The following is a 25,359-nucleotide window of genomic DNA, read 5'->3' as shown; positions in this document are numbered from 1 at the left end:
AATACCGATGCTGGCTTTTGATGCTGGCCTTTTCTGACCGACATTTTGAAATCAGTAAAAGTGATGCTGTGAAAGATGCAAATTGTTCGCCATGTCTTTCTGCATTAAAAAAACTGCGCATGCGCTAGATGGTGTCATGATTTTAATTTAAACTCAATGTCGGAAAATGTGCAAGCTGTGCCCCCCCCCCCCCCAAGAGTCACTAGCCACGATGCCCTTGTGAAAATCTTCAGGTTCTTTCGGAAAATTTTGGAAAGCTTGTTACAGAAAGTCAAAGGTTTTAATAAAATAGGCTTGCCAAATTTAAATGTGAAATACCTTTGAGAAGAGTTAAAATTTTTAAATGTTTAACAAAATCGTATTGTTTGCTCTAAGCATTTCATTTTAACAGACGAAGAGGAAACTGGTTCCGTTTACATTTGGGTGCTGGACAGATTAAGAGATCAACTTCATCTGTATAAATAATTATTGTGGTCGACCAGGGTACTTCAGGACTTCACATAAATGTTTCCGGAATTGAAATTTATTTCTTTTGTACACAAAGCTTTAGTCATTACAGTCTGACAGAATCGTCATATTGAAAACCCTGTCTCGGACGCTGAAGGCAAAAAGAGTTCAAGAAACTTTTTTTACAAGCAAGGAACAGACTGTTAAGCGAGACAGGTTCGACCATTATAGGTACAGAATAAAAATAACATTATTCTGCGATTATATTGCGATTACATTGCGATTACATTGTGATTACATCGTGATTACATCACGATTACATTGTGATTACATCGTGATTACATCGCGATTACATTGTGATTACATTGCGAAATGCGATAATAGTCTAATGCAATAAAACTCACTGCAATATGTCTAATGAATTTGTTTATATTTCATAAACTGAGAACTGCTACCGGAAAAAAGCTTTTTTTGGCAATAAAGTTTTTAAGACCTATGTTAATGACAATTTGTATATTCACTGCACAGCTTTAGTTGGTATCAATCTTCTTGTTGATTTGAACTATCTAGCACAAACATTTTTTGAGGTTATTTTATCACAGGGTTTAACTTTCGGGTGACAAAATTTATGTTTCTATGGCAACAAAGATGCCTCAGGATTTCTGTTACGCCACTGCAAAAGATCTAACAAGTTTTTGAAATTCCCTTTGAACTGTCAATTAAATGGTACTTAGCTTGAAACACAGCTCGCAGCTGGTCTGAACTACCCCACACTACAGAACTAAAGACAAGACTTGAAAGTTCATGAAAGTTCATCTTTAAGAATATAAATGTCAATTGTGTTCGTAGTCGCTTAACATCTTTCGCTGGAATAAATCTTCATTGGGCAAGATTGATCATTGCTGAACAATGGTGAACACTGCTGAGCATTGATGAACAAAGCATCGTAGGGTTTGCTTACCAGTTCACTGCACAATGACCCTGAGAACGTTTGCGCCAGACACTTCACAGAGAGTTTGAAATGGCGATTAAAAATTACTGGTAATCTTCTTTTGTATCCTTTCAAAAATGATATTTAAAGAAATCACTTTCCAGGTATATGGAGTTTTTCCTGCCATAACGAAGTGCGATGCGCTAATATTTGCATTGCCACGTGCATTTGTAAAGGTCATCGCGTCATTAGGCGGACCATTTTGCTACACGGGTTTTTTTTGGAATTTGAAAGATTCCTTGGCCACGTTGTCAGTTAAGGTCGAGCAAGTTGAAAATGAATAATAGCTGTCTTGCATGCTTTAAACAAGCTTTTAAAAAAACGTTTTCCAAAGACTGTGCTTTCATTTCAACGAACACAAATTAAAACATCTGCGCTTAGGCTACGCTACATTTGCTTTTTTAAAAGTTCCAATTAGGACGGGACTTTTCAATGTTTCAATTTTCAGTCACAGATTTATCATTTCCATTTACACGGTGAATAAAAATGTAAAGAAATGAATGCTTTTTCTCCAGGTTCGCGCAGACTGGATCGTAGGTAGGGCGCTTCTTTTGTTTTAGAAAACGCGCGACTTTAAATGTTTGAATGGCAGGGGTCGAGGCTGCATAAAGCAACCAGAAAATATTTCAAAGACCGGAATAGCCGGAATAGCATTTTCAAGATTTAAAAGCGGACTAATTTCTTTTATTTGCCACTTTCGAGTCTGGTAATAACAATCGTAGCAAATTTCAATGCACTTTATTGGAACCTTAAATACAACTTACAAAAATAGGTTGCTTTTCGCAGTGATACAGATCAAGGTTAAAGAACAATTTCTTGATAGCAATTTGCAACCATTACGTTACAAAATCTAAAAGACAGCGAGTCTAAAACACAGGGAAACCCCCAGCTAGATCAACGCCGTTATAGATTCATAAATGATGTGTGGACAGAAAATAAAAACGCAGAGAAATCGTTGTAAACAAATTTTAAAAATCAATTACAAAATGTCTTCATTTTAAGGCATTTGGGCAGCAGGGTCAGCGATTCATTTATAATACCTTTTCTGGTTTCCCATTTGAGACGTAATTTGAAACACTTGATCCATTTGGGGAACAAGACTGCAAATCAATGTCTCATTTTCCATCTCCGGGAACCATTTTACTGCCTTAAGTATCAAGGCAGTTGGTTAGAAAGAAATTACTATCAAAACTAAAGTGAAGATTTTTAAAAACAAATCGGCTACTTTTGTGTTTTGTAGTAAAGGTTAATGCTCCAAAGCTTTTTTAACCTGCCTTACAGATTACTTGAGGGCCCTACAACGTAAAGGACCAGATTTATCTTTGGGCGTGTACAAGAGAGACAATGCTAATCAGAGACGATTGTGATTAAGTGATCTCAAAGTATCATTTAGATCATGTAATCATCTCTTTTAATGGCTAGCCCCGAATCATTGTCTACAAAGGATGAGAACAAGTAGAATGATAAATAAGCCATGTACAATCATTGTTATATTAGAAAAACGTTTCAAAAACAGCTAACATTATGAATATATCAATCACTGACGAACTCTTTGAATCATTAATGAAAAGATGAAAAATCAATTGCTGAAGATGCAGTTAACTTAAATTGTAATCAGTTGAACTAAAGTTCAAATATTGGCTGAAAAGAAGGATGAAGTAAAGCATCATAATATATTTATTGGTCTTATAAAAAATCTGTGAAATTTGCATCAACAAAACAAACAAAATCAGTAAAGAAATCTAATTTAGTAACAACGAGTATGCGTACCATTGCCGATTTAATAAAGGTTCTCTTTTCAGGAACCATATGTGAATAGAAATATATTCGAGGCTTTGGTATGGAGAATGGCGAGGAGGTTGCTCAGTTATGCCATCAAAGACAAATGTACACCATGCAATCCGAAAATTCAGTACACAAAGCTCAGGTTTGAAAACCATGGCCTAAATGCTGGTTGAAATGGTAAATTGACTTTTTTCCAGCCAGAGAGAATCTTGATTGTGAAAGAGAAAGATTTCTAGTCGATTATTAAACATGAATTCGATGAGCTCAATAGCACTTATAGAAAATGGATAGGAATCAAGAAGTTTGCCATCTTTGAAAGCAAAACAGCCAGCAGGGTACAAAGAACATATCATAAGACACGGAATAACAAATCAGCTTTGTTGTTTAAATTTCCTAGGAACTAGGCCGATGGTGTTACAGTATATGACTAAAAATTGGGATTTGAAAAACTGGAAAAAACACAATATCGACAGAGCTGTGTTTACATGGGGACAGAAACATCTTGGGGATTTACAAATGTCAATTTTAAATTGATTTTTCGGAAATCAATGAATTAATTTTTCGAAATTTCAAAAGCTAACGAGGTTACTCTAAATTCTTCGCCGTTTTAATTAAGCCAGCATATTATTCAGTTTTATAGACTATGATTACACTATTCTATAATTTTATATGAAATATCTGGAAAAAATGTTAATCACAATATAAAAATTAGAATTTTTAAAGACCAGTCAAATTTGAAGGTCTGATGATTATTCTGAAAAAGAAGACCCCCCTGTTCTTTTATTTCTATTTGCCTGACGTTGGACATCTTCAACAAATTTCTTGGCTTTCTCCCAAGCAATGCGCTCTTGTTCCTGAATTGAAAATCAATAGTAAAATGAAAAACACGTTTTTAAAAATATCTATGCTCTAAGGGCTAGCAAGGGGTTAGGCAACAAATTTCTAAACTTCAACAAAACGCCTTAATTTTGCAGCATAGCATAAACGTATATTGGATGTGATCATTTAGCCGTATGGCAAAAAAGCAGAAGCCGGGAATTCTTAAAATGGAATCTTATAAGAATTATCGCAAGTTTGTTAGTTCATTTCAAGATTCATTTCAATTGAATAGAAAAAGTCATGGTACTTGAGGATTGACATTTCATTCAAGGCTCGGCTCGGTTTGTTAGTTAGAGTGCTTAAGATATTAAGCCAGTTTTGATAATTGAGCAACTGCTTCAAGTTCTCAGAGAACATTCCATTTGTTACGACTTTTTTTAAGTTTTAAATTTATATATTCACTACAACCTATAAAGTTTCTATAGTTTATTGAAAAAGATACTAGAAAAAATCTTGACTGCTTGTAATATCCAGTACCAACTTAACAGAAAAAGTAAGATATGCCAAAAATTATGCTACCTTCTTTTAATTTCAAATGATGCTAAACTACATCTGATTGAACAACCCTTGACATTGCAATCAATGTTTGATCTAAAGCTGTGTTAAGAGTCGAAATACCTCATATAAGCAAATGCAAATATCCAGGAGAAAAGACACGGAAAAAAATATTTACCTCTTTGCTTTCTCTGCTAAGTAAATTCTTCATGGCTTTACCAAGCTTGGAGACTTAAAGACAACAAAAAAACATACTTGAACAGTACGTCCAAAGCAATTTTCGAAATAAGTTTTGTTCCCCGGCTTTTGTGTATCATTTCGTTCCTTCTCATTCCTTTACTTTAATCAAAGAATGAAATACCTGTGTTTGATAAAATAGCAATTAGGACTAACCTAAATTAAATCACATCTCTTGATTTTAAGAGTATCCAAATCGCTATATCAATTGAAAACGACCCATAAAAGACAAAAATTGAATCTTATCGCTTGCTTACAGGCCAGTATGGTATATTGAACCAACTTCCAAGCATTGATTTTGGTAAATTTTAGTTAACCCTTTTCAAGAAGAGGAAACAATGCACCACAAAATGACAACTAGTGCTCGTAAATTGCAACTAAATGGCAGCATAAAAATAAGCTAATTGTTCAATACCTGACGATTTTTCATTCGTTGTTTCGCCTTCTGCTGAGTCAATTTCAGTCACGAAAACCCCAAGAGGATTGACATATCCCATCGCCAGTCGACTGAAAAAAAGTCATCAATATAAAGCCACGCTTGAAAAAATCGATCTACGAAAAGTTGAGCAAAATCAATGGTAAACCATTGTGATGAGCAGAAAAATGTATGCTAAAAATTGCGATTAAGAAAAAAGTCAATGAAAAACGCATTTTTCAATGAAAAACGGGATTAGAAAAATAATCAAGGTTTAAGCTGCAAGCTCTGTTTTTTCGTATACTGTAAAATCTGCATTGAGCGCTCAAGCCTTAAAAAAGGGGTACTTAAAAGGGAGTTTATTAGAGGGAGAGGAGTTATATCAATTTTTTTTAGGAATTTAGAGGGGAAGGAGGGAGGGAGCATTTGAAATTTTTTAGGGTACTTTTTTTTGCTTAATGGAAATATTTCCTCAGTTTTTAAAAATGTCCTGAAAACAACTGCCAATCGAACTTTCATTTTTTAACTCGCAAACTCTTTTATCTCATCGCCTCTTCTTAGCTGTTACTGGAATGCAGGAACACTACAAGTTTGTGCCAGCCTTTATGGCTGCCAGAAAAACTAGATGGCCCAGTGGAATTCACAAAATTATGAATTTGAAAAATTACGCAAAAATCAATACTGCTGAAAAGCGAAAGGAACTTATTTGAAATATCGTGCTTGTGAATGGGCTGCAGGTCATTGGAGAGTTGGGAGGTTGGGGCAAACTGGAGGTTTTAAGTTTTTCAATTTTGGCCATAGGAGTAAGAGAAAAACAGGTTGGGAGGTTGCAGCCAAATCAGGCAAAATTTAAAACATTTCAGGCTCCATCTCAATGAACCCAAATTCGGTTCTTTATCTTACCCAGCGTCCGGCCGGTGCCATAAGTCGTCAGCGTCCTGGTCTAAAAAATCCGGTTCTGATAACGACTTTGGTAAAAATTCGGTTGATTCACTACGCGAGTCTGAGGATATCGTGCTTGACACTTCATCGTTTGCCGGATGCTCTACCGAACCTTTACAAATGCTTTCTAGCAGTTGCATAAAACTATCGCTTACCAAGAATCTTTCAAAGAAAATCTACAACAATGATAAAATATGATAAAATATGATAAAATATGATTTAAAAAGAAAGACGAAGAGGTTGACGAAATTATTCAATGTCAAAAGCATATTAAACCAAAGATAATCAATGACACTTGCTAATCTTGGGTCTTTCGCTTACTGCATTAAAAAAAATTTTAAATCAAGAAAGCTTTCGGACTATTGTACAGAAGCAAAATAACAAAAAGCAACATAACGTTGGTTTCAAAATTTCTATGAAGAAAAGTATACGTTTGGTCACTAGGACAAAATACAAGTTCCATATGCAGAACAAACTTGAATTCATCCTCAATTTCTTTAAACTAAAGCAAATAAAGTTCTAAAAAGATTCTTATTTAGGTTGAATAAAACTTTATAAAATCTTGGCTCTGGTGTCGAAGTTTTTAAATCGAATCAAAATTTGAGTCTCTTATTCAGGTCATCGCATTAAGAAGAATCCCAGCACTTTAAAAAGTTATAAAACAATGTCATCCGGTACATTCTACATTTCCAACAAATGAGAAGAAGGCAAGGCTGTGTTATATACCAAAACTATTGGGCTAGGCTGTGTTATATACCAGAACGCCGAGAAGAGCACAAACAATCTTGAAACGCAGTTATGTCATATATTGTGCATAGCTGCTGTTAATATGAGGTCAATAGATATTGTTGGTAAGATTGATTTTATGTTTGCGAAGGAATCATTACTTTTGTGCGAGAATCTGTATTTAATACGTTTATAACTAGATGCTATTCTGTTACAAACAGCCTCCTATCTTCAAACACCTTATTCATGAATAAGTAAAGAATATGAAATGGATTAAATCAGGTACCGGGACACTTAAGGCGACAAAGAAATAGCCAGCATTGCAAGAATTTTGAAAACGTCTGACATAAAATTCGATTGAGCAAACACGAAGCACCCGAATATTGATCTATTGTTTGTTCTTGTACAAACACAACATTATTCTGTATTCAAACGTGACTGTTGCCATTGCACACGCACCTGCAAGCTGGCGGGGCAGTACCAATGAATTACCCGTTTGCAAGCAGATACTTAGCCTATTACAGCTATGCTAGCAATGACATAGACAAACCTCTTTCAATGCAGTCCAAGCGTACGCCACCGGTATACAAAAACAGTTTGGCTGCGGGCCGTCTTCACGACATATGTTGTTCTCGATAACAATTCGCAGTTTATCATCTTTGATAATCTGATGTTTGGCGCGCATTGAGAAGTATCTAGAATGGGCGAGGCCAAATTCAAAAAAACTGAATGAGTATTCTTACTTAATTACTAAAAATCAATTTTATTGCCAGTAACAGAGACAAAAGTCGCAGCCCACGGCTGCAAAGACAATATAAAAAGACACGAAAACGATTAACTAAGTCAATGGGTAAAACTGCGAAGAATCAATATATCAGGCCTGGTATCATAATGTTTTTTCCAACTATTTTCATGAAAAATTCATGCAACCTCAAAGACACCGCTAATATTGCTTCAAGGAGGGTCAGTTCAAATGAGGAAGGTCAGTTCCAATTGAGCGACGAAAGGAGCCCATTTAAAAGCAGATTTTGTTCGAAAATCAGAAAACTTAACGTATTTCTTTACAGTTTTACAAAAAATAATTTCACAAAAAGGATATTTATCTGGGTATAAAAGGATTTTTACAAAATTTGTGCCTAAAATCAGCGTACAATTTGAAGCTTTTGTTGAACCTTTGAATAGCTATGAAAAGCGGAAGCAGAGTGGCAGACCAAATTACATGGGTTCATGGATATAAAAACAAGCGAAAGATAACTGGAACGTACTTATCATAAAGTGACATTGCATCTTCCAGGGCTTCTGCGCTGTCGTAAATGCGTTTGCTCAGCTTCATTTGGATATTCTGTTCGAAATTCTCCGCCATTAACCAAAACTCTAAAATCTCTCTGCAATTTTCCCTATCTAGATGCTAGAAATAAATTACGAAAATGAGCGAAAAAGGTTCAGGAAGAAAATAAACAAAAAATGGCAGGCTGAATTAGGGTATTAAAGATGAAATTATCCCAAATAACATGTGTATGACAGAATGTATCGCAACCATTACAAATGTGGCACAAAAATCTTAGTAAAAGGGAAAAATTAAAATCCTTTGATATATTCATCTTTAACGCAATATTTGAAAGGGGATGAGATTGAATCTTTGAAACTAGGTTGACTGAGAATAGGAAAGGCAGATGAAGATACAAACACGAGGTACAAGCACAACTTGCAATTTGAAAATGTTATGCAAGTTATGACAAAATAAGAAAAGCAAACTTTTTTTGAAACACAGCAATGATAGAATGGTATATATTTTAGCCTTGCAAACAAGTCGTCCGTTGATGAAAATGCGTCTTTTGAATTTCCAAGGATAATTCATTAACATTGAGATAAACTGCACCAAAGTTAATGGTTTAATTATACAAGGAATAACTCCTGAACAAATTTGTTGATTACATCACATTTGATGGTCGCTGTGGCAAAATATGAAAATGGGCCAAAGAGTAAAATATTTGGGCCCAAAACCTGCATTAAGTATTAGTAGTAAACAAGAAACCATACCTCCATAAAGTAGAACAGAGATGTTTCATTATAAAGAACATCTTGCAATCTTGCTTTTGTCTCTCGTAATAAGTATAACTTATATTTGTTGCCATGTGAACATTCCAAAAATTGTTTGTGAATTCTAAAAGATAAAAATGTGTTATGAAAAATAAGCATACGAACTTTTACAGTCTCAGCATAGATTTTCCCGCTTGACTGTCAAACATCGGTAATGAAATAGTATGCAAATTTTGCAGTTTGCATTATCAAAAATCAAAACTAATGGATAAAAACTAAGCTTCTTAATCAAGAAACTAAATAGAAAATTTCATGGTCAAGATACTGATTGCTCCATAACACTTAATTCAAAATTTCGCATTTTAACAAGATTAGAAATAAATATTAGAAGTGTTTGTATCAGCAACTATTTCTTTAGATAATTTTGACAATGCTTAGGTTTATATCTAAATAGGTTCAAAAGATCTTTGAATGGGAAGTTTCAACCTCTTTATTATTTTAACCATTTTTACCTTAAACAAGGTTTTATACATGCCTTCAAATGGCAAATATTGGAACACTTAATGAAAATATTCTTGTTTACATCGCTTGGCGAAACCAAGGTAAATCAAGAATCAAGAAGACGTCAATAAGAAGACTATAATAAGTAAGTAGAAAGCAAAAATATAAAAATGGAGTAAAATTTTTGCAATTTTCACGGTTACTTAGAAATAAATTTGTTTCTATTAGAAGTAATAACAACTGTTTCTTAAAACATTGAAAGCCATACAATAATGTGAGCATTAAGTACCGACTTTGAAACAAAGATAACCACTTGGTAAGTGATCAAACAAGGTAAATGAGTTAAGCTGCAATGTGATATTTGCCGGAAGCTTTGATTACAAAAGACATCAACAATGACATATTCGCATTTTCTGTCCTTTGCATCTGCGTCTATTTACCATCAATGAAAAAGCCTCAATCCGACTTGATAAAAATCAACGAAAAATAATCTGAACAAAATGATAGACAAATACAGTGACACTGAAACAGCAGATGGCAAAAAATTGTGAAATGAAATCGTCAGACAGACCCATAATGTCTTATGTTTAATAGGTAATGGCATAATGAATTTGCTTAAGTTTAGACTTTCGGAAAATCACCTTCATTATTATACAGAATGAAATTGATCTTGGGCAAACAGTACGGTCATATTTCCTGAAAAACGTATGCCAATTCATGTCATCTGGCTGATAAGCAGGGCATTCAGAGATAAACGACAATTATACTGAAGTGAATTTAAGACAATTATACTGAAGTAACAGTAATGGGGGAATTTTCTAGAGTGAAATGAAAATGTAGATGAAAATAGGGTCAGAAATGGAGAGAATTTAAATATTTCAGGGTTATCTTTTATTGATTAAGATGCACTTGAAAGGAAATCGTAATTTATAATCTACAAAACAGACGACAGAATACGGAATTTTAGCAAAAAACAATATTTTCAGAAGCATGAAAGCGAAAGATAGAAAAGGTTTTCAATAAATTGAGCTTTGGTGGCTCGGTTAAAGAGTACTGACGAATAGGATAACTGGTATTAAAACGAAAAAAACGGCATAGAATTTCTGAGAACAAAATAGCGATTCGTTATGACCAGTTGCCTGTTTACAGATTTTGCTTTGCCCTCGTCTACATATGTTGATGATCTTTAAATAAGTGGTGCGTGATAGAATGCCTTACCACTTGAGACTTATCTTGTAGAATGCATTATCACACAGACGGGATTTTTAGATAAGGAAATTTTTAAAAGATTTTCAAAGTTTCAAAACTTTTTGCCTAATAGGCAGAGCTTCAAAACTACATAATTGTTTATTTTTCCATAAATGGCCTGGTGCAACAAAATTAAGAAGCGAGTTTGGTTTACGAACTCTTGTTGGAAAAAATTCAATATGGTTTTCAAGTTTTCAGAAGTAATTCTTATAACAGAAATACACCTCATAAGCTACATATCTACAATATTCTCTGTAAAAATAGAAATCTTGAGCCATGATATGGTTGACGGCACACAGCGAAAGTTGATGCAAACAAACCTGATAATCCAGGGCACATTATACCATAAGCGGGAAGAAAGCACATAATACTATTGCTCAAATTATACCTTAGAATACTGAATTTAATTTAAAATATGCTTTTTGATTATATATATTTTCTTGCTTCGATATAATAAAAGAAAATTAATTTGGCTCAAAGCTTTCTTCTGATTAACGAAGTTGTAGGTCAGCTTAGGTTAAATTTTATGAGACTGTTACTTATACTTTAAACAAGGAATTTTTTATCCACTTGAATAGCAAAATATTTATTTTGCAAACAGCAAAAATACCATGCTCAGCTTGTGCTTTGAAAATTAATAGCAGGCATCGAAATATATATTTGTGTTTTTCTCTGGCCTAAAAAAATTAAAGAGCCCAAAAACACTATCGCGACCAATCCAGAATTGCTGCAAGGTCAACATTCGGTAAAAGATTAAAGTTTTTTTTGTTCTTGCAGATAAAAGATGAAAACAAAAACCATGCGCTTCCACTATCGGGCAGCATTTACTGGGCAAAAATCAGATTGTCCCAAAAACTAAAATGGCGACATGTTTCGGTTCATTGGTAAAGCCGTCGTTCCATCTAGCAATTTTCAATATATCTACATAAACACGAAAAAGCTGCTATTGTGTAGACAGAAGGAGTTCGTTTTCACCTTAGGACTCCATTGGTAACATTCTCAATAGGCAAGCGGCACTGATTGGTCAACCTCTACAGTCATGTGCTCGTGTTTCTGATTGGCCTAGTCCACAACTGGGTTTATATATTTTCTAGCGTAGAATTCTCGTGTCAGACGAAAAGGTTAAGAATGTTCTAAAATGTTTGCTTTCTCAAAGGCATTACAAGTCTTTTTTCTCTCGTCTAGCACGACAACATAGAACAGAAAAGTTTATCTGTATCATTGCAAACTAAAGAATGATAAATAAATGGTTTTGGACAAAGTAACCAACTGACGAATAAACATTGCCCAGGCTTAGGTAGATGAAAGATTTGGTAAGGTCCAATAACAAAAAAAATAGGCAGGGGATAGTCTATAACTGACTTTTTGCTGTTGCCTCTGTTTTTCTGTAGACTGTTTCTTCACAGGCTAATGAACCACTAAGGGAATATAATTTGCTTAGAATGCAAACTGTAAAAGAATTTAGTCACTCATTAGACCAACATTTACCCTTTTTGAATAAATAAAAAAGTTTTAGAGTTGGAAGGAAAGAAAACAAGGTCTCACGGGTCAAGCTCAGCGAGAATAAAGTCCTGGGCATCTTTGAAGCAGTGAGGATTAACGTTGTCTTGGTGTCTGCATATTTCAGCTAGAAAAAAAAGATTTGGCAAATACACATCTTCACCTGCACCTGTCTTCTTGTAGTCCATTAGTGACATAAACAAAGCCAGACGACTGAAATCCCAGCATATTTTACGTTGTCCATTCAAAGCAGTGCGTAAATTTCCAATTGGGTAATGAAATTTAAGCAAAAAATATCGTAATATACTTTTGCATATTACGGTATATACGATTAATTACGATTTTTATGTAAAAAAGTATTGTAATAAAACTTTTTTTACTGAATGACAAAATTAAGATTACATCTAATGCGAAAATGCTTAGCAATTAAAAAGGCCAAATTTAACATCATAAAACAAGACACATCCCAAAATTCCTTGCTAAAAGTCAGAAGGATGTCAACAGTCAAGAATAGAAGCTTGCAACATTGTGATTAACAATTTTCGGGAACAATCTACTCTATTCAGATCAACACTATATGAACGATAACATTGCTTAATTCTTTCACGCGTCGCACTTCATGCTATCATCAAAACTGCACTATTATAATTTCACAGAAAAAGGAGTTGAAGATATAAACTTCATTTCTTTGTTCTAAGATATGAAAACAAAATAAATGCGTAAACATAATGATAAAATAGGGAATTGTGAGATACCTTCAATATGGTTTCTGATTCTTGAAGGCAAGCCCAGGGGCTGATCGGCATCGAGAGAGATGTACCGCGCGTAAAGGCCAACCGCATCTACTACCGCACCTAAATTAATCCGGTTCAGTATCGTTATAACAACCATACAAAAGTATCCAAAAAATCATTTAATTCATCAACAGCTAATCTCGTAAAATTCTACAATGAAATATCATATTCAATCGAGAAACACTGAGAAACAAATTATTTTGGAACATGACAAAGAATTAAAAAAGTAAAACTTCCAGGCATTAACAATTTTTTAAGAAAGGCTAATAAATGAAATGAATTGCCTTTAAAAATAAATATTGTCTATTCTAAATTTGTACACAAACTAGCCCGTTTGATTATGCACTGGTGACGTCACGTGCGCTGGGGCGAGACATTAGCTATTCATGAATAATTTGTGTTCATTTTTCGTTTTTTCTCGGCGCGTTGCAATGCTTCAAATTTGTGTTTATTTTTCGTTTTTTCTCGGCACGTTGCGGTACTTCTAATTTCCAACATACTGCTTAATAATCCTTATCTAGTAGAACTTATTAAAGCAAGCTTTTTTAAAAATTGTAAAACAACATTCAAAACAGAAACCCTCTCTAAATTAACATTCTACATTACTTTACCTATACATCTGGTATCTTAAAATTCAGTATATAAATTTATCAGAGACTGGAAAACATACTTTTTCAATTATTCATTAATATATATTTTTCATTTGTTAACTTTTTCAGATACTTATTTCACTAGCAAATGTTGCTGAGAAGTAATTATCAAAAATTTCAAACAACTTTCGCATTTTTAATTTTTTAAACAAAATTAAACAAAGTTTCTGTTAAAAGGTCAACGCGCAGTCATTTTAAAATAAAATATGAAAAGAAAGCTACAAAAATGTTTTCCCCTTAGCTGGTTTCGATTTAAATGATTAATCTTACGATTTAGAAATTGTTTTAGCTAAGCAGGGAAGCATCAAAATCATTGTTAAGTTTAGCTTTTTGACTCACTTTTCGTTCGGATTCTAGTCTGCTTTGACATGATTCTTCGCGCAACGTAAGAATCTCTTCTTTTATCTTCTTTCCCTTCAGCCTTAGTAGGACAATCAGTGTCAGTTTGAGAAGAAAATGGTTCCCAGTTTTGTGCAAAGTTAAGACCAACTGAAACTAGGTCCTTCTGTCCAGGCACTTCAGAAAAGGTGTGACTGTGTTGGTGTTTTTGTGAATTGTTCAATTCTGAATTAGAACATGCATGGCCATTGAGGTGGTTTTCAGCAAAACTATTCACAGATATGGCAGAATGATTTTCCTTACTTCTATGTCCACACTGCAAACCCCTCGACTTTAACCTAAAATTTGATGAATCTCCTCTCTCTCGAAGATTCCTACATTCAAAACAATAGTCCAGATCACCTAATAGATCGAGGTTAGTACAATCATTCTCGACAGTGGTTCCAACTAGATTCTTACAGACAGATTCATCGCTGTTCAATCTGGATCTCTCCAATGCAACAACTTCAAACGCTTGGACTGCCAGCCAAAAATCAACTAAATGCTTCATGTCTTTTGCTTCAAGGTACTCCATAAAATAGGCCAGAGCTAAAGGACTTGTCAAAGTTTCTTTCAAAGATGGCGACAGCCGCGAACTTCTGCTTATCGATTCTTTGGGCTTGAAAAAAATAAAAATGCTATTTAGCTGGAGTTACTTAGTAAACTTGTTTGAAAATCAGTAAAAAAGTTTATGGATAAATTAAAAATGAAACACATATGAATTCTTAAAGCTTTGCAATTAAAGACTGTTTTAGAAATTTTGCCAGAAATAGAGGAATAATCAAGTACAAGATGGATGAATTTCTAGAGTTTTGTACTTAAACAAAAATAATTGCATTCCAATGACCGCTTTTTAATGAGCAAAGAAATTTTCAATAATTCATGTGTAATTCATAGTGCACAAAATTATAACGTGAAAAACATGACACATGGCAATGAAGAAACATTTCATAAATAATTGGTGACAAACCTTGAGGTTGCACTCTTGACTTTCAAGAAAATCTTTCAAATCCCAGTCACCTACAAGATAAGAAAGAGTTGCTGTAAAAAAAATTCGCCAGAGGCTCCAATAAAAGGTTGAACTATCAAAAAGGATCCGGTTTATAGTATATTACATAGAAGTTTTAAAAAATACACAAGAACAAAACTTTGTATCGACCTATGTAGTTCAATCGTTTTGTTAGCAAGTTTAGAAATATTTTTGAGCTTAATGCTGAAAAATAAACTTAGATGTTTTGCTTGTGGCAAAATTGTCTTATGAAAGCATTGTAACAACAGCAATTGTCAGCAAATTTCAGGAAAGTAGTCCTTTGGTGGTGGGCAAAAAAGCACTATATGTAATGCTTAAACATTTGTATTTTTTGTTTCGTTTCTCCTAAAATTGTGCTTCAGATTAAGCAGAAAAAAGATTGCGAAGACACGTTATGTTTAATCTTGGAAACCCTTAAAATTATTCAAGTGTTTACCGATCATTATATATGGGTCTATTTGAAAGTCTTGCCTTCATATTCTTGAAAACATAGCAACTAGGATCCAGATGCATTAAAATTGGTGCGAAATATAAAATTGTTTCAAGAAACTGAGAATCACGAAGTTGTTTGCTTCGGACTATTTTTCATTTAAAAAGCTCCAAAAACAGCATAATTTTAGCATAACATTGATTGATGCTGGACATTTGCCGGTGATTATTCGATAGTATGTGCTACCTTTAATTTAACTATTCCTATTTTCTGTCTTGATTTTTGGTGTACTGGGTAAGCAAACCTCGCAAGATACTCAAGTTGAAGACGAACCAATGTCAAATTAAGTTTCTCTTTGACATGACCTGAGCAGTCCTAAACAGTCTATACTTAACAGCCCTAATGTTCATTTGCTTCATCTACCATATGATGGACTACTTTAAACTAATTTGTTCTATAGCTACTTTACATCCTAAGACATCCATAAACGACCACTTTTCAATAGGCGCTTCATTTACTAGCTAGTCGAAAGAAATCTTATTTCTTCTGAAAGGTACCACCAGGAATAAAATTTAGAGGCAATAAATATCATATATCATTCTTTATCTGTGCAACAAATCTCAATCATCCTGCAAAACAAAACTGTGATATCGTTTTGAGATGTAATTTTTTAGCAAATGTAAAATAATTAACAAATGTATATATGACTGTCTATCTTCATCAATATCATTTATACAAATATCAAAAACAGAATAGGCCCAAGAAATGTTTCCTGTAGAACTCCAGAAAGCACTTCACGCGGGGAAATTTTCACAATTCATTACCACTATAACACATACTTTTCTAAATTATGGAAGAGTTTCGTATATGAACTTTATAAAAACCTAACAGAACTCAAACCTTATTGTGAGGAATCTTAAAAACATCGCCTTTTAAGGCCTGCCATGCATCATACATACTCAATGTGCAATAAAAATACATTAAAGACTGATTGATATGAGGATAAGGTTAGACAAGAAATTTGATTCGTGAAAAGTAAAACGAAAGTGGAAGCTATTATCATCACAAGTCGATTATAAGAGAAGCCTAGAAAGCGACCAAAAGTTATATATTGTCCTATCTGATTTAGACAAAACGTATGATAGAATTTCGAGAGAGGTGGTGTATTGGTGCTTAAGGGACAATGCGGGCCAAAAATTTTGATCGATTTGTCAAAGCATCTATGAGTTGGTAAGCACAGTGACAAGAACAGTCATTGGAGACTCAGATGAGTTTAAATAAATGTGTTAATGGATTGCATTAAGAATCAGCTCTTAGCCAATTCCTATTTGCTGGTATGTTGTCAAGAAGACATTGTAGGATGAGCTACTAGCTAGAGAAATTGGACTGCATTCAATCAAATCCTTCGGAGTCAATCGGGGAAGGATTTGAGGTTGCAGTGATGATGAAAGTGAAAGAGTCAAATTTCATGGGGAAATTGAGTTGAAATTGAAAAATTGACAATTGAAAAAATTGATAATATACCAAGTAAGAAGGCCCTGGGTAACAAAGATCAAAATTTTCTAGATAAAAATGTTAAGCAGAATCCTCAGCAAATCGTTTTGGAAAAATGTAGGACGTGGACAAATAAAATTTTGGTAGGAGTTTCAAAGAAATGGATAGGCTAAGAGGTGCAAGTTTGGAGAGTTTAAACATGAAGTAAGAAGAGAGTACACTGGTAACCGAAGAAGTGAAAAGAAGAAGCACAGAGAGAGAGAGAGAGAGAGAGAGAGAGAGAGAGAGAGAGAGAGAGAGGGAGAGAGAGAGAGAATGAGACCAGAATTTCGATGGAAGGATGTCATTGAGAGAGATCGGAATGTAACGGGTCCAACAGAAAGAGATTCAAAATATGGGGACTGATAGACAAATAAGATTAAAGAAGCTGAACTTCAGCGCTTGTACACATTTGTGAACATAAGCAGGTTCAACCAAAACTAATCACAAAATTAAAAGACATCCATATTGAAGATATTTTATCAAAGATGCAAACTCTGGAAGAGTTTTCTAAAAGCTTTCTAATGCAGAGTAATCATTTTTAGCAATGTTTGTAGCAAGGTTTAATGCTTGACCTCAACCAATGATTCCATACTGGAGAAATGAGGAAAACTGAGAGTATACAAGTATAGGTCCAAGGGGTCAAACAAAAAAAGACAAATAATACTATTTCATACTGTTCATACCACTTTGAAACATTGGCATAAAATGTGGTTTGGCTGCATCTTTTTTCGATTTTTCCTTTCTTCCCTTTCTTGAATCACTCTTATCTTTGCTCTTCTTGCCATGCTTGCCTCCAGACAGTCCTTTCATTCTTGGAATGAATATCTTTTTAACATACAATTGGTATGGCTGGGTAACAATTTGGTATTTGCATCATGACAGCTGCAAAGTAGGCAAAAGATCAACCATTTAAACAACCAACAACATAGTAACATGGATTATTCAACATAGTAACTTGCAATGAATTAAGATGTTTTAACTGTTTCACTTAGAACAAACAGAGAAGTGATTCGCAAAAAAGCACCACTCTGCAAGCCTGCCAAAATTCACAAACGCTGCCCAAAATAAATGATATCAAGGTCCTGCAAGAATGTGTAACAGGAAGTGTTCTGGACAATTGGACAGCTTATGGTTAATCTGTGAGGTTTAATGACTGTCTCTTATCAATAAACAATGGAAGTCATATTGAAATGCAGATCTGAAATTCAAAAACTGATTCACTGAACAGGGCACTAAAGCAAAGCAATGGAAGATGTAGAAATAACCCTTATTTTGTCCTAATTCTTCATTAGACTGTATCACAAGACCATTATCCAAAATTCAAGCTTGCAAAAACTTGATGACCAATAACCATATATTTCCGAAAAACCACAATACAAAGGATGTGCAATGACAAGAGAAAAGTTTTGGATCATTGTTTTGTCTTAGGCTTGCCTTATGCTTGTTTAAAGGTCTTAGATGGTGTTAGGTGTCAAACTAAAAAAATAATCACCAGATTAGTTGAAACACAATGGTTTATTGAGTTTAATGAGTGAGATATTTTTGCCAAAATAATCAGTTACATAGTTGAAAATAAATTGAAATTGAAATATTTAATTAAATTGAAAAATCGAAAACTGAAAATAAAGGCCCATTAATGATATTAAGTACTCTATGATCTCTATGTTTTGAATCCATGTATCTCTATGATTTATTACAAAAATTTCCTAACAATGAATATGCCTATCAATCAACCATCTTCCAATGGCCAAAAGACATGCTGCTGAGTAAGACCAAGAATTTCCAAAGATACGTTTTCCTGTAAACAATAAAAACATCCCTTCTTTGCAAATAGGAAGTTTCAAATTCTATTAGATTCCCCAGTTCCACCAGCTGATACAGGCATCCCGCGCTAATCTGAAGGTCCTGCTCTTTAGTACAGCAACCCTGTATTTTGGTCCTGCTTATGATACCCTATATTTGGTCCTACTTCATAAAAGTCTAGAACCAAGAGCAGTCCTGCTCAATCATAGGAGCAGGGCCTTGTCCAAATGATCATCACAACATGTTATCAGCAGTAGCGATTTGATTGGTTGTGTGTTAACCTACATAGGCCAAAAGGCATTGTTTTGAAGACCTTTGGTCTCGCTATTTCTAAGAGCAGGACTGCGAGGATTGCCCTATGCAATCCTGTTGTGCTATGAGACACTGAGCTGAGAGTACTAGCAAGGAAGCCAGTTCAAGTTATGGCCAGACAATGTGGATGTGGAATTCCTGCTTGCTTCGGTGATACCAATGTTGGACAGCAGGCTTGCCTCAGTTGAGGTAAATAGATTTTATTTGTAACAAGAGAGAGTGCAAAGTTCACGAGAAACAACAAGGTCAACAAGGACTGTATGGCTTGTATGAGGCACACTGATTTGGGCCATGTATTACAAGAATTAAGAGGACAAAGACTCAGAGGATCAAGGGTTGGTTGATAAGGTTCTTTGGGTAAAGATTTCCATATTTGGGTAAAGGTAAAGAGCCTGCAGAACAAGAGCAAGTTTTTTATACTTGCACACAATATAGAAACTTGCCTTTGATCTTTATCATTGCAAATAAAGGGTTAAATTTTGGTTGCAGCCCTGAAAACTTAGAAGTTCATTAAAACTGCAAAGACTAGTGAGTGGAATCATTTGGGCTGCAAACATTGATGCTCATATAAACATGACTATAGAAGAATCTATATCACTTGACTGATATTGTGGATCAGATGCAAGTGCGAGAAATCAGGCAGAGCTGCAAGCATATGCAAGTTTTGTAGCAAGGCTGAAATTGAAATACTCTATAGTTTATTTCAAAATTATAAATTTATTGGTTTGCTATAATCCCTGCAGTGGCCTTCCAGTAAATAGAACACATTAAATAGAAAACGTTGGAAATGACATTGCACACAAGATTTCTAAACACATGTAGACAAAATTTATCCAGAAATTGATAGATTGCAAGTAGAACTGGTGCACGCATTTTCATCTACCAGAACATCAGACTGGCGCAACTGCAGAAAAGACCCGCTAAAATACAGCCGATGTTTTTTAAAGGTTTCGTGCTTGCCGCAAAACGGATCTAAATTGCAGACTGGGGCTTGACCGCCCTGCTCCCGCAGCTACCGAGACAAGGTCCTTTCATTTACGATATCGCGACTCGACAAACAATGATAAAGAAACACATAAATTTTCGCGTGCGGATTGACAACAAAACAGTAAGTTTATTTACTGGCGATTTAGCTAAAATCACTAAATATCAAAATTTAAATTTAACATAGAAAATATACTAAATAATTTCAAATGATATCGGATTACATATGTATCAAATGCCGGAACTCATTTTGCATGCTGCAGCCTTTATCGAACAAGATTTCCCCGGCTCGGGAATGCAAAAGAGACCAAAAGCTATATTCCGGAAAAATTGCTTTTACTACTTACCGCTTTCTGGAATTCCTAAATTAGGCAGACAAAAAACTATCAGGCTAAGGGGCCGTGCAAAACATCTCCACTACAAGCAAAACTGGGAGCGCCATCTTTGTATTCAGTCTCTCTTTCGTGGCTATCTCATTATCGTTTTACTATAAAAAGAATGATGTCGCATCGCAACAGGGGCTAAAGCTTTCAATTTGGAGAAAGTTATTTTGTTCGAGCATGATTCATGTGAGAGATAATTTGGTCATAGAAAGACCCAGAGCAGGTTTTATGAGAAAATTTTATAATCTTCACATTTCTGTTGAAAATTGATTGATTATCTCAACCTGTCGCTGGTAAATCAACGTGAATCAGCTTCTGAGCATGAAATTTTTTTTAGATAAATTGAGGATTCAAAATTGACACAATTATAAGAAATACAAATGCCGCCATTAAATGCCAATACTGATTGAACATCAGATAACGTTTTATATAACAACCATCCCACAAATGGAAAGAACCATGCCTTTTGAAGAAACAGCAAGGAAGCAGAGTGCACCGACCCTAGCCAATATACTGGTGGGGTGGTTACTTTAGGGGAAGAAACGAATAAGCCACCACCTTTGAATAAGTGGGGGGTGGGCAAGGCTTACAAAAGTAGGGTAAAAGGCTTCTTTCCCTTTTACTGCAGCTTTAAAACTACTTGCTTCGCAAAAGTGGGGGCTATAGCCAACCCTGGTGGCGTGGGCCCTGCCTTGACTACGCTCTCGTCCAAGTAATTTTTGTGAAATAACTGCTCCCCACCTTCGAATGAGCTCCCCTCGAAAAAGCTCCCAATTCAATATATATTTTTCAAAATAAGCCCTAGGGGCTTATTCAAAGACTTGTGTTATGTTTTTTGCTATTAGAATAACCAATCTAGGGCGTCTTTTCCTAAAATATGAGATTATCAATTGTAATTCAAAAATATTTTCTCCGATGTGAAATATTTGTTTTGTGTGCATGAACCGATTAAGGGTGTTTCTTACAACACTGTTTTGTCCTAGGGTCAATTCACACTTTTGCCAACAGAATACGAGATTTCCACGAAAAGAAAAGAAATTCAGGGTTTTTTAAGGCGTGATTTGCCCCTTGGCATTTTTTGCTCCAAAGCGCTGGTCCACAATGAGCAGGGGCGGATGCAGAAAAAAATCTGACATTCGCAAAGTTTCGACCACGCCTATATGACCACGCCCAAAAAAAATCAGTCAAATTTTACTATAGTCTCAGAATCGAAGTTTTCCACTTAAAGATGTATTTTTCCTTATATTAAGTTTTAGGATTAGGAAACAGAAAATGTTGAGGCTCAAAGGTTGAGAAATTTAAGGATAAATATTAAGAATAACAGCCAGGTCTGGATTTCATTGACAATTTGGCATTTTACTTATTGAGTGAACAAGAAAAGAGATATCTGGAAAAATTTTGAGAAACACTCATCAAGCTTTTGTTGTGTTGGCATGTTTTGTTTCCTACATGGCTTTTGTGATGGAAAAACAGCAGCAAAGATTTGAAATGTCCTCTAAATAATGATTTAATGGCAAGTCTAGGCACAGAACCACAAATTGTCAAGAACAAAGAGGATGAGCTAAAATAAGGGTATATTAGATGTGTGTATCATCCCTTCTCAGGGAGAAAAACTCATGAAAAACATTTTATGTCACTCACTTAAAAAACAGCCATTTAAAGAAAGGAATTTTAGTTCTATTTATACAATGATATTATTTAACAATCAAATACTGTGTTTAGTGTAGAAATTTTCAATGCAATATCCACCCAAATGTTTGACTTCAACACCAAATACCTTAGGGGCTCAGAGCTTTTCTTTTATTTATTTTGTGCATTCACCTTTCTATCTAAACTGCTGTGTGATGTGCCTTAAACATGGCCAAAAATACCAGTTAGGTCAATACACATCATACAATTTTAGTATTTTCAGGTGTTGGTAAAACAGCAAATGTAACAGAATTTAAAACAATTCATTGTCTTTCCATAACAAGAACATCATAAATATATATTACATACAAATTTTAAATGTACATCAAACAAAGTCAGTAATGGCAAAGAAATAAGGCAAACATGGTAACTTTTACTATTTGGATTTATATAAGATATTTACTTGGCAGAACCAACTTGCTGTGAATTTCTTATTAATAATGTAGTAATTCCCCCATTAGGATCATGCCATTGATTGCACGTATTTACTACCCATATTTACATTTATTTACACACACAATAACATAGAAAAGAAAACTGTCAGTCACTTGCAAATTCATAAACAAAAATTAATGAATCTTAAGGGTATTTCAGAACCAAAAGTTTCAAATGGTATACTCTTATAGTGTGGAAATCAAAATACTATTACAATTTCTCATTTACAAATATGGCAGTCTAGATTTTTCCAAAACTGACAGCATAAAACTAACAAGAAAAGAATACGCCATAGAAAATGCAATATCTTATTCAAAAACAAATCCCCAGCACAGTCAAACTATTTACAGGTTTGTGATAATAACAACATATATCAAAAAAATATCTAGAACTCTAAAATTCAGCATATTCAAATTCATCAAGATATTTATAGAACAGCATCATTCGTCAGAATGCTACATCATCATTATCAAGATATACCTAACTTGAACCCTAAAAGTTCTGATTGACAGCCTGCATAAAAATGGCTATTTACCTTAAAAAGCATCACCTATTCTTCAAAATATTATTTGAGTCTGAATCTCTGTCTAAATAACGTCCTCCATCATGAAAATGAAAACATAGGCAAAATTTTGGTTCAACAATTTTAGGTCCAACTGAACTGTCCTCGCATATTGCCATCTATCAAATTCCATCCATCAACCAAAATCTTCGACAAACTTTGAACATCTTCATAAGAAATCCGCTGATTCAAATTAAAAATCATCTTATATTTGACTCCTTTCACTCACTCTGAAGTACAATTGCTCCTCTTCTGCAAGCAAATTTCTCCACAGCTTTCCAACAACAATCATGGCCGTTGATGTGGAAACGAGGTTTCAATCTGCTCACTTTCCAAGGTTCTCTCCCTTAACTGGCTACCGAACATAGTTCGCATCTACCTTCGCCACATTCGCAAAAAAATTTCCCATATACATTTCCTATTGGTTTTCAGATGGCTAAATAACATAGCTTGACTGACATTCGCACAAATTTTTGGCATACATTTTTCAGTACTACTTCATTTGCGCACGCATGCCTAATATATTATAATTCCATTCGACATTCGCATCAAACCTTATTGGTGCTCTGTGAATTTATGCGTAAAAGGGGGAGCCCTCTTTCGAATATATCATCTCTAAATCACGAAAACGAGGGAATAAAACCTAAAAAGTAAACAACAAGGTGACATCATAGCAACTAGGGCAGGAAACAAAACTTTTATTTCTTGTATTCTGTGGACCTTTTTTTTATTAACTGGCCATTTCTAGTACAATATTCACAATGCTAAAATGTATTAACAGACAATTACAAAAAGACATGTGGAAATCTGACATTCGCCAGTGCGAATGTTGCGAATGTCTGGATCCGCCCCTGACAATGAGCATTCATGATGTTTACAGTTGGAAAAGGACAAGCGTTTAGCATTTTAGGCTGTAAATTCTTGTTTCCGTGGGTTGGAATTTATTGTTTAAATATTTTTGACAGCACGACTAGACAATTTTTGAGATGTACTGTGCGCGAAAATCTTACCTACATAAATTTGGTACAAGTGAATACCACTCGCTTTTTTCATCGTGCTAACGGCATATTTAGCAACGTTCAACTAAAAGGTACCCTTCAAAATTTTGTCTCGACGAATTAATTTTCTTGGTCATTCAAGAAGTAAGGTTTAGCCAAAAAAAATATTGATCAGATGATTTAATGCAAAATATAGCATTTGATGCCCTTTAGGGCAAGACACTTCAACAAAGGAAATGTTCCTCAAGCCGACATTCTCCGAATAAAATGACTTGACTGTGAATGAACCAGCAATTTCTTGAAATAAATACATTCCAGACGGTGAGAAATTCAGTTACAAGATGTCATGGTGACAAAGGAAGTTGATTATTAATCGCTTGTCTATCATAATTTGAGCCTTGAATTCAAGGAAATAGAACATTTAATGACACTTCGTCACTTGGCTGTGAACAAATCTAACGATATCCTGCGACAAACATTTGCTCATAATACACATAAACAACAATATTTTATACTGTTATTCATCAGTAGAAAATTAAAATGCAAATTTCATTGTTGAGAAAAGACGAAGGTTGTTTGTTAGAAACCGGTTTGCAAGGTCCAAGCTCCACAGGATTAAAAACTATTTCCGTCATTGCCGTAAATCCTTGTGACTTAATAGTAATATTCTTATTCTGTGATGATATAGGGTGTTTTTAAATGAGAGATGTTTAAAAATCGTCTTCCTATTGCCATACATATTTCTATATATAATTAATAGCTCCTAACTCTTAAGTTTTTTAAAATTATAAAAATAGATGCTGAATGAAAAAACAACTTGGTTGACGTTTCGCTGTAAGCTTCTTCAGAAGATATATATAGAAATATATATATGTAGCTCGTTTTGTAACCTTTTCGCAATTTTGCTTGGCATTTGTGAAATTTTTCAAAAATTTGAGTTTTCTGATGTCGTCAAAGATCATTAACGCTCATGACGTTGTTGCATCAATGGCGTACAACTCAATCCCAAGTTTACCTAGCCTTTTTCTAGACTGTCTAACTGAGCCCGGTTGTTGATCTTGCAGTTTTAGAATCTATCTACGAAAAAATTAAAGCCTCTATTGTGTAGACAGAAGGAATTCGTTCTCACGCGAAGGCACTAGTGGCGACATTTTCAACTGGCAAGTAGC

General features: G+C 34.5%; 1 protein-coding gene and 1 long non-coding RNA gene across 2 annotated transcripts; one reads left to right on the top strand and one right to left on the bottom strand.

Annotated features, from left to right (window-relative positions):
* Nucleotides 1-429: 429 nt before the first annotated feature.
* LOC135683271 (uncharacterized) lies at nt 430-3,377 on the top strand. The gene is made up of 3 exons (XR_010515764.1): nt 430-678; nt 1,297-1,488; nt 3,241-3,377. It is a non-coding gene; the product is annotated as an uncharacterized LOC135683271 (long non-coding RNA).
* LOC135683269 (A-kinase anchor protein 10, mitochondrial) lies at nt 2,907-20,624 on the bottom strand. The gene is made up of 13 exons (XM_065198480.2): nt 20,471-20,624; nt 17,708-17,906; nt 14,999-15,048; nt 13,990-14,647; nt 12,962-13,060; nt 12,252-12,333; nt 8,958-9,081; nt 8,183-8,325; nt 7,468-7,612; nt 6,153-6,367; nt 5,250-5,341; nt 4,776-4,828; nt 2,907-4,077 (listed from the first exon to the last, which is right to left on the bottom strand). Exons 2-13 carry the CDS (start codon nt 17,832-17,834, stop codon nt 3,973-3,975), a joined length of 1,893 nt encoding a protein of 630 aa, XP_065054552.2. The 5' UTR covers nt 17,835-17,906; nt 20,471-20,624; the 3' UTR covers nt 2,907-3,972.
* Nucleotides 20,625-25,359: the final 4,735 nt, after the last annotated feature.

Source organism: Rhopilema esculentum, chromosome 7 (assembly GCF_057945365.1).
Source record: "Rhopilema esculentum isolate cy_ngs chromosome 7, ASM5794536v1, whole genome shotgun sequence".
Lineage (NCBI taxonomy): Eukaryota > Metazoa > Cnidaria > Scyphozoa > Rhizostomeae > Rhizostomatidae > Rhopilema > Rhopilema esculentum.
This window is presented reverse-complemented; position numbering and strand designations above follow the sequence as displayed.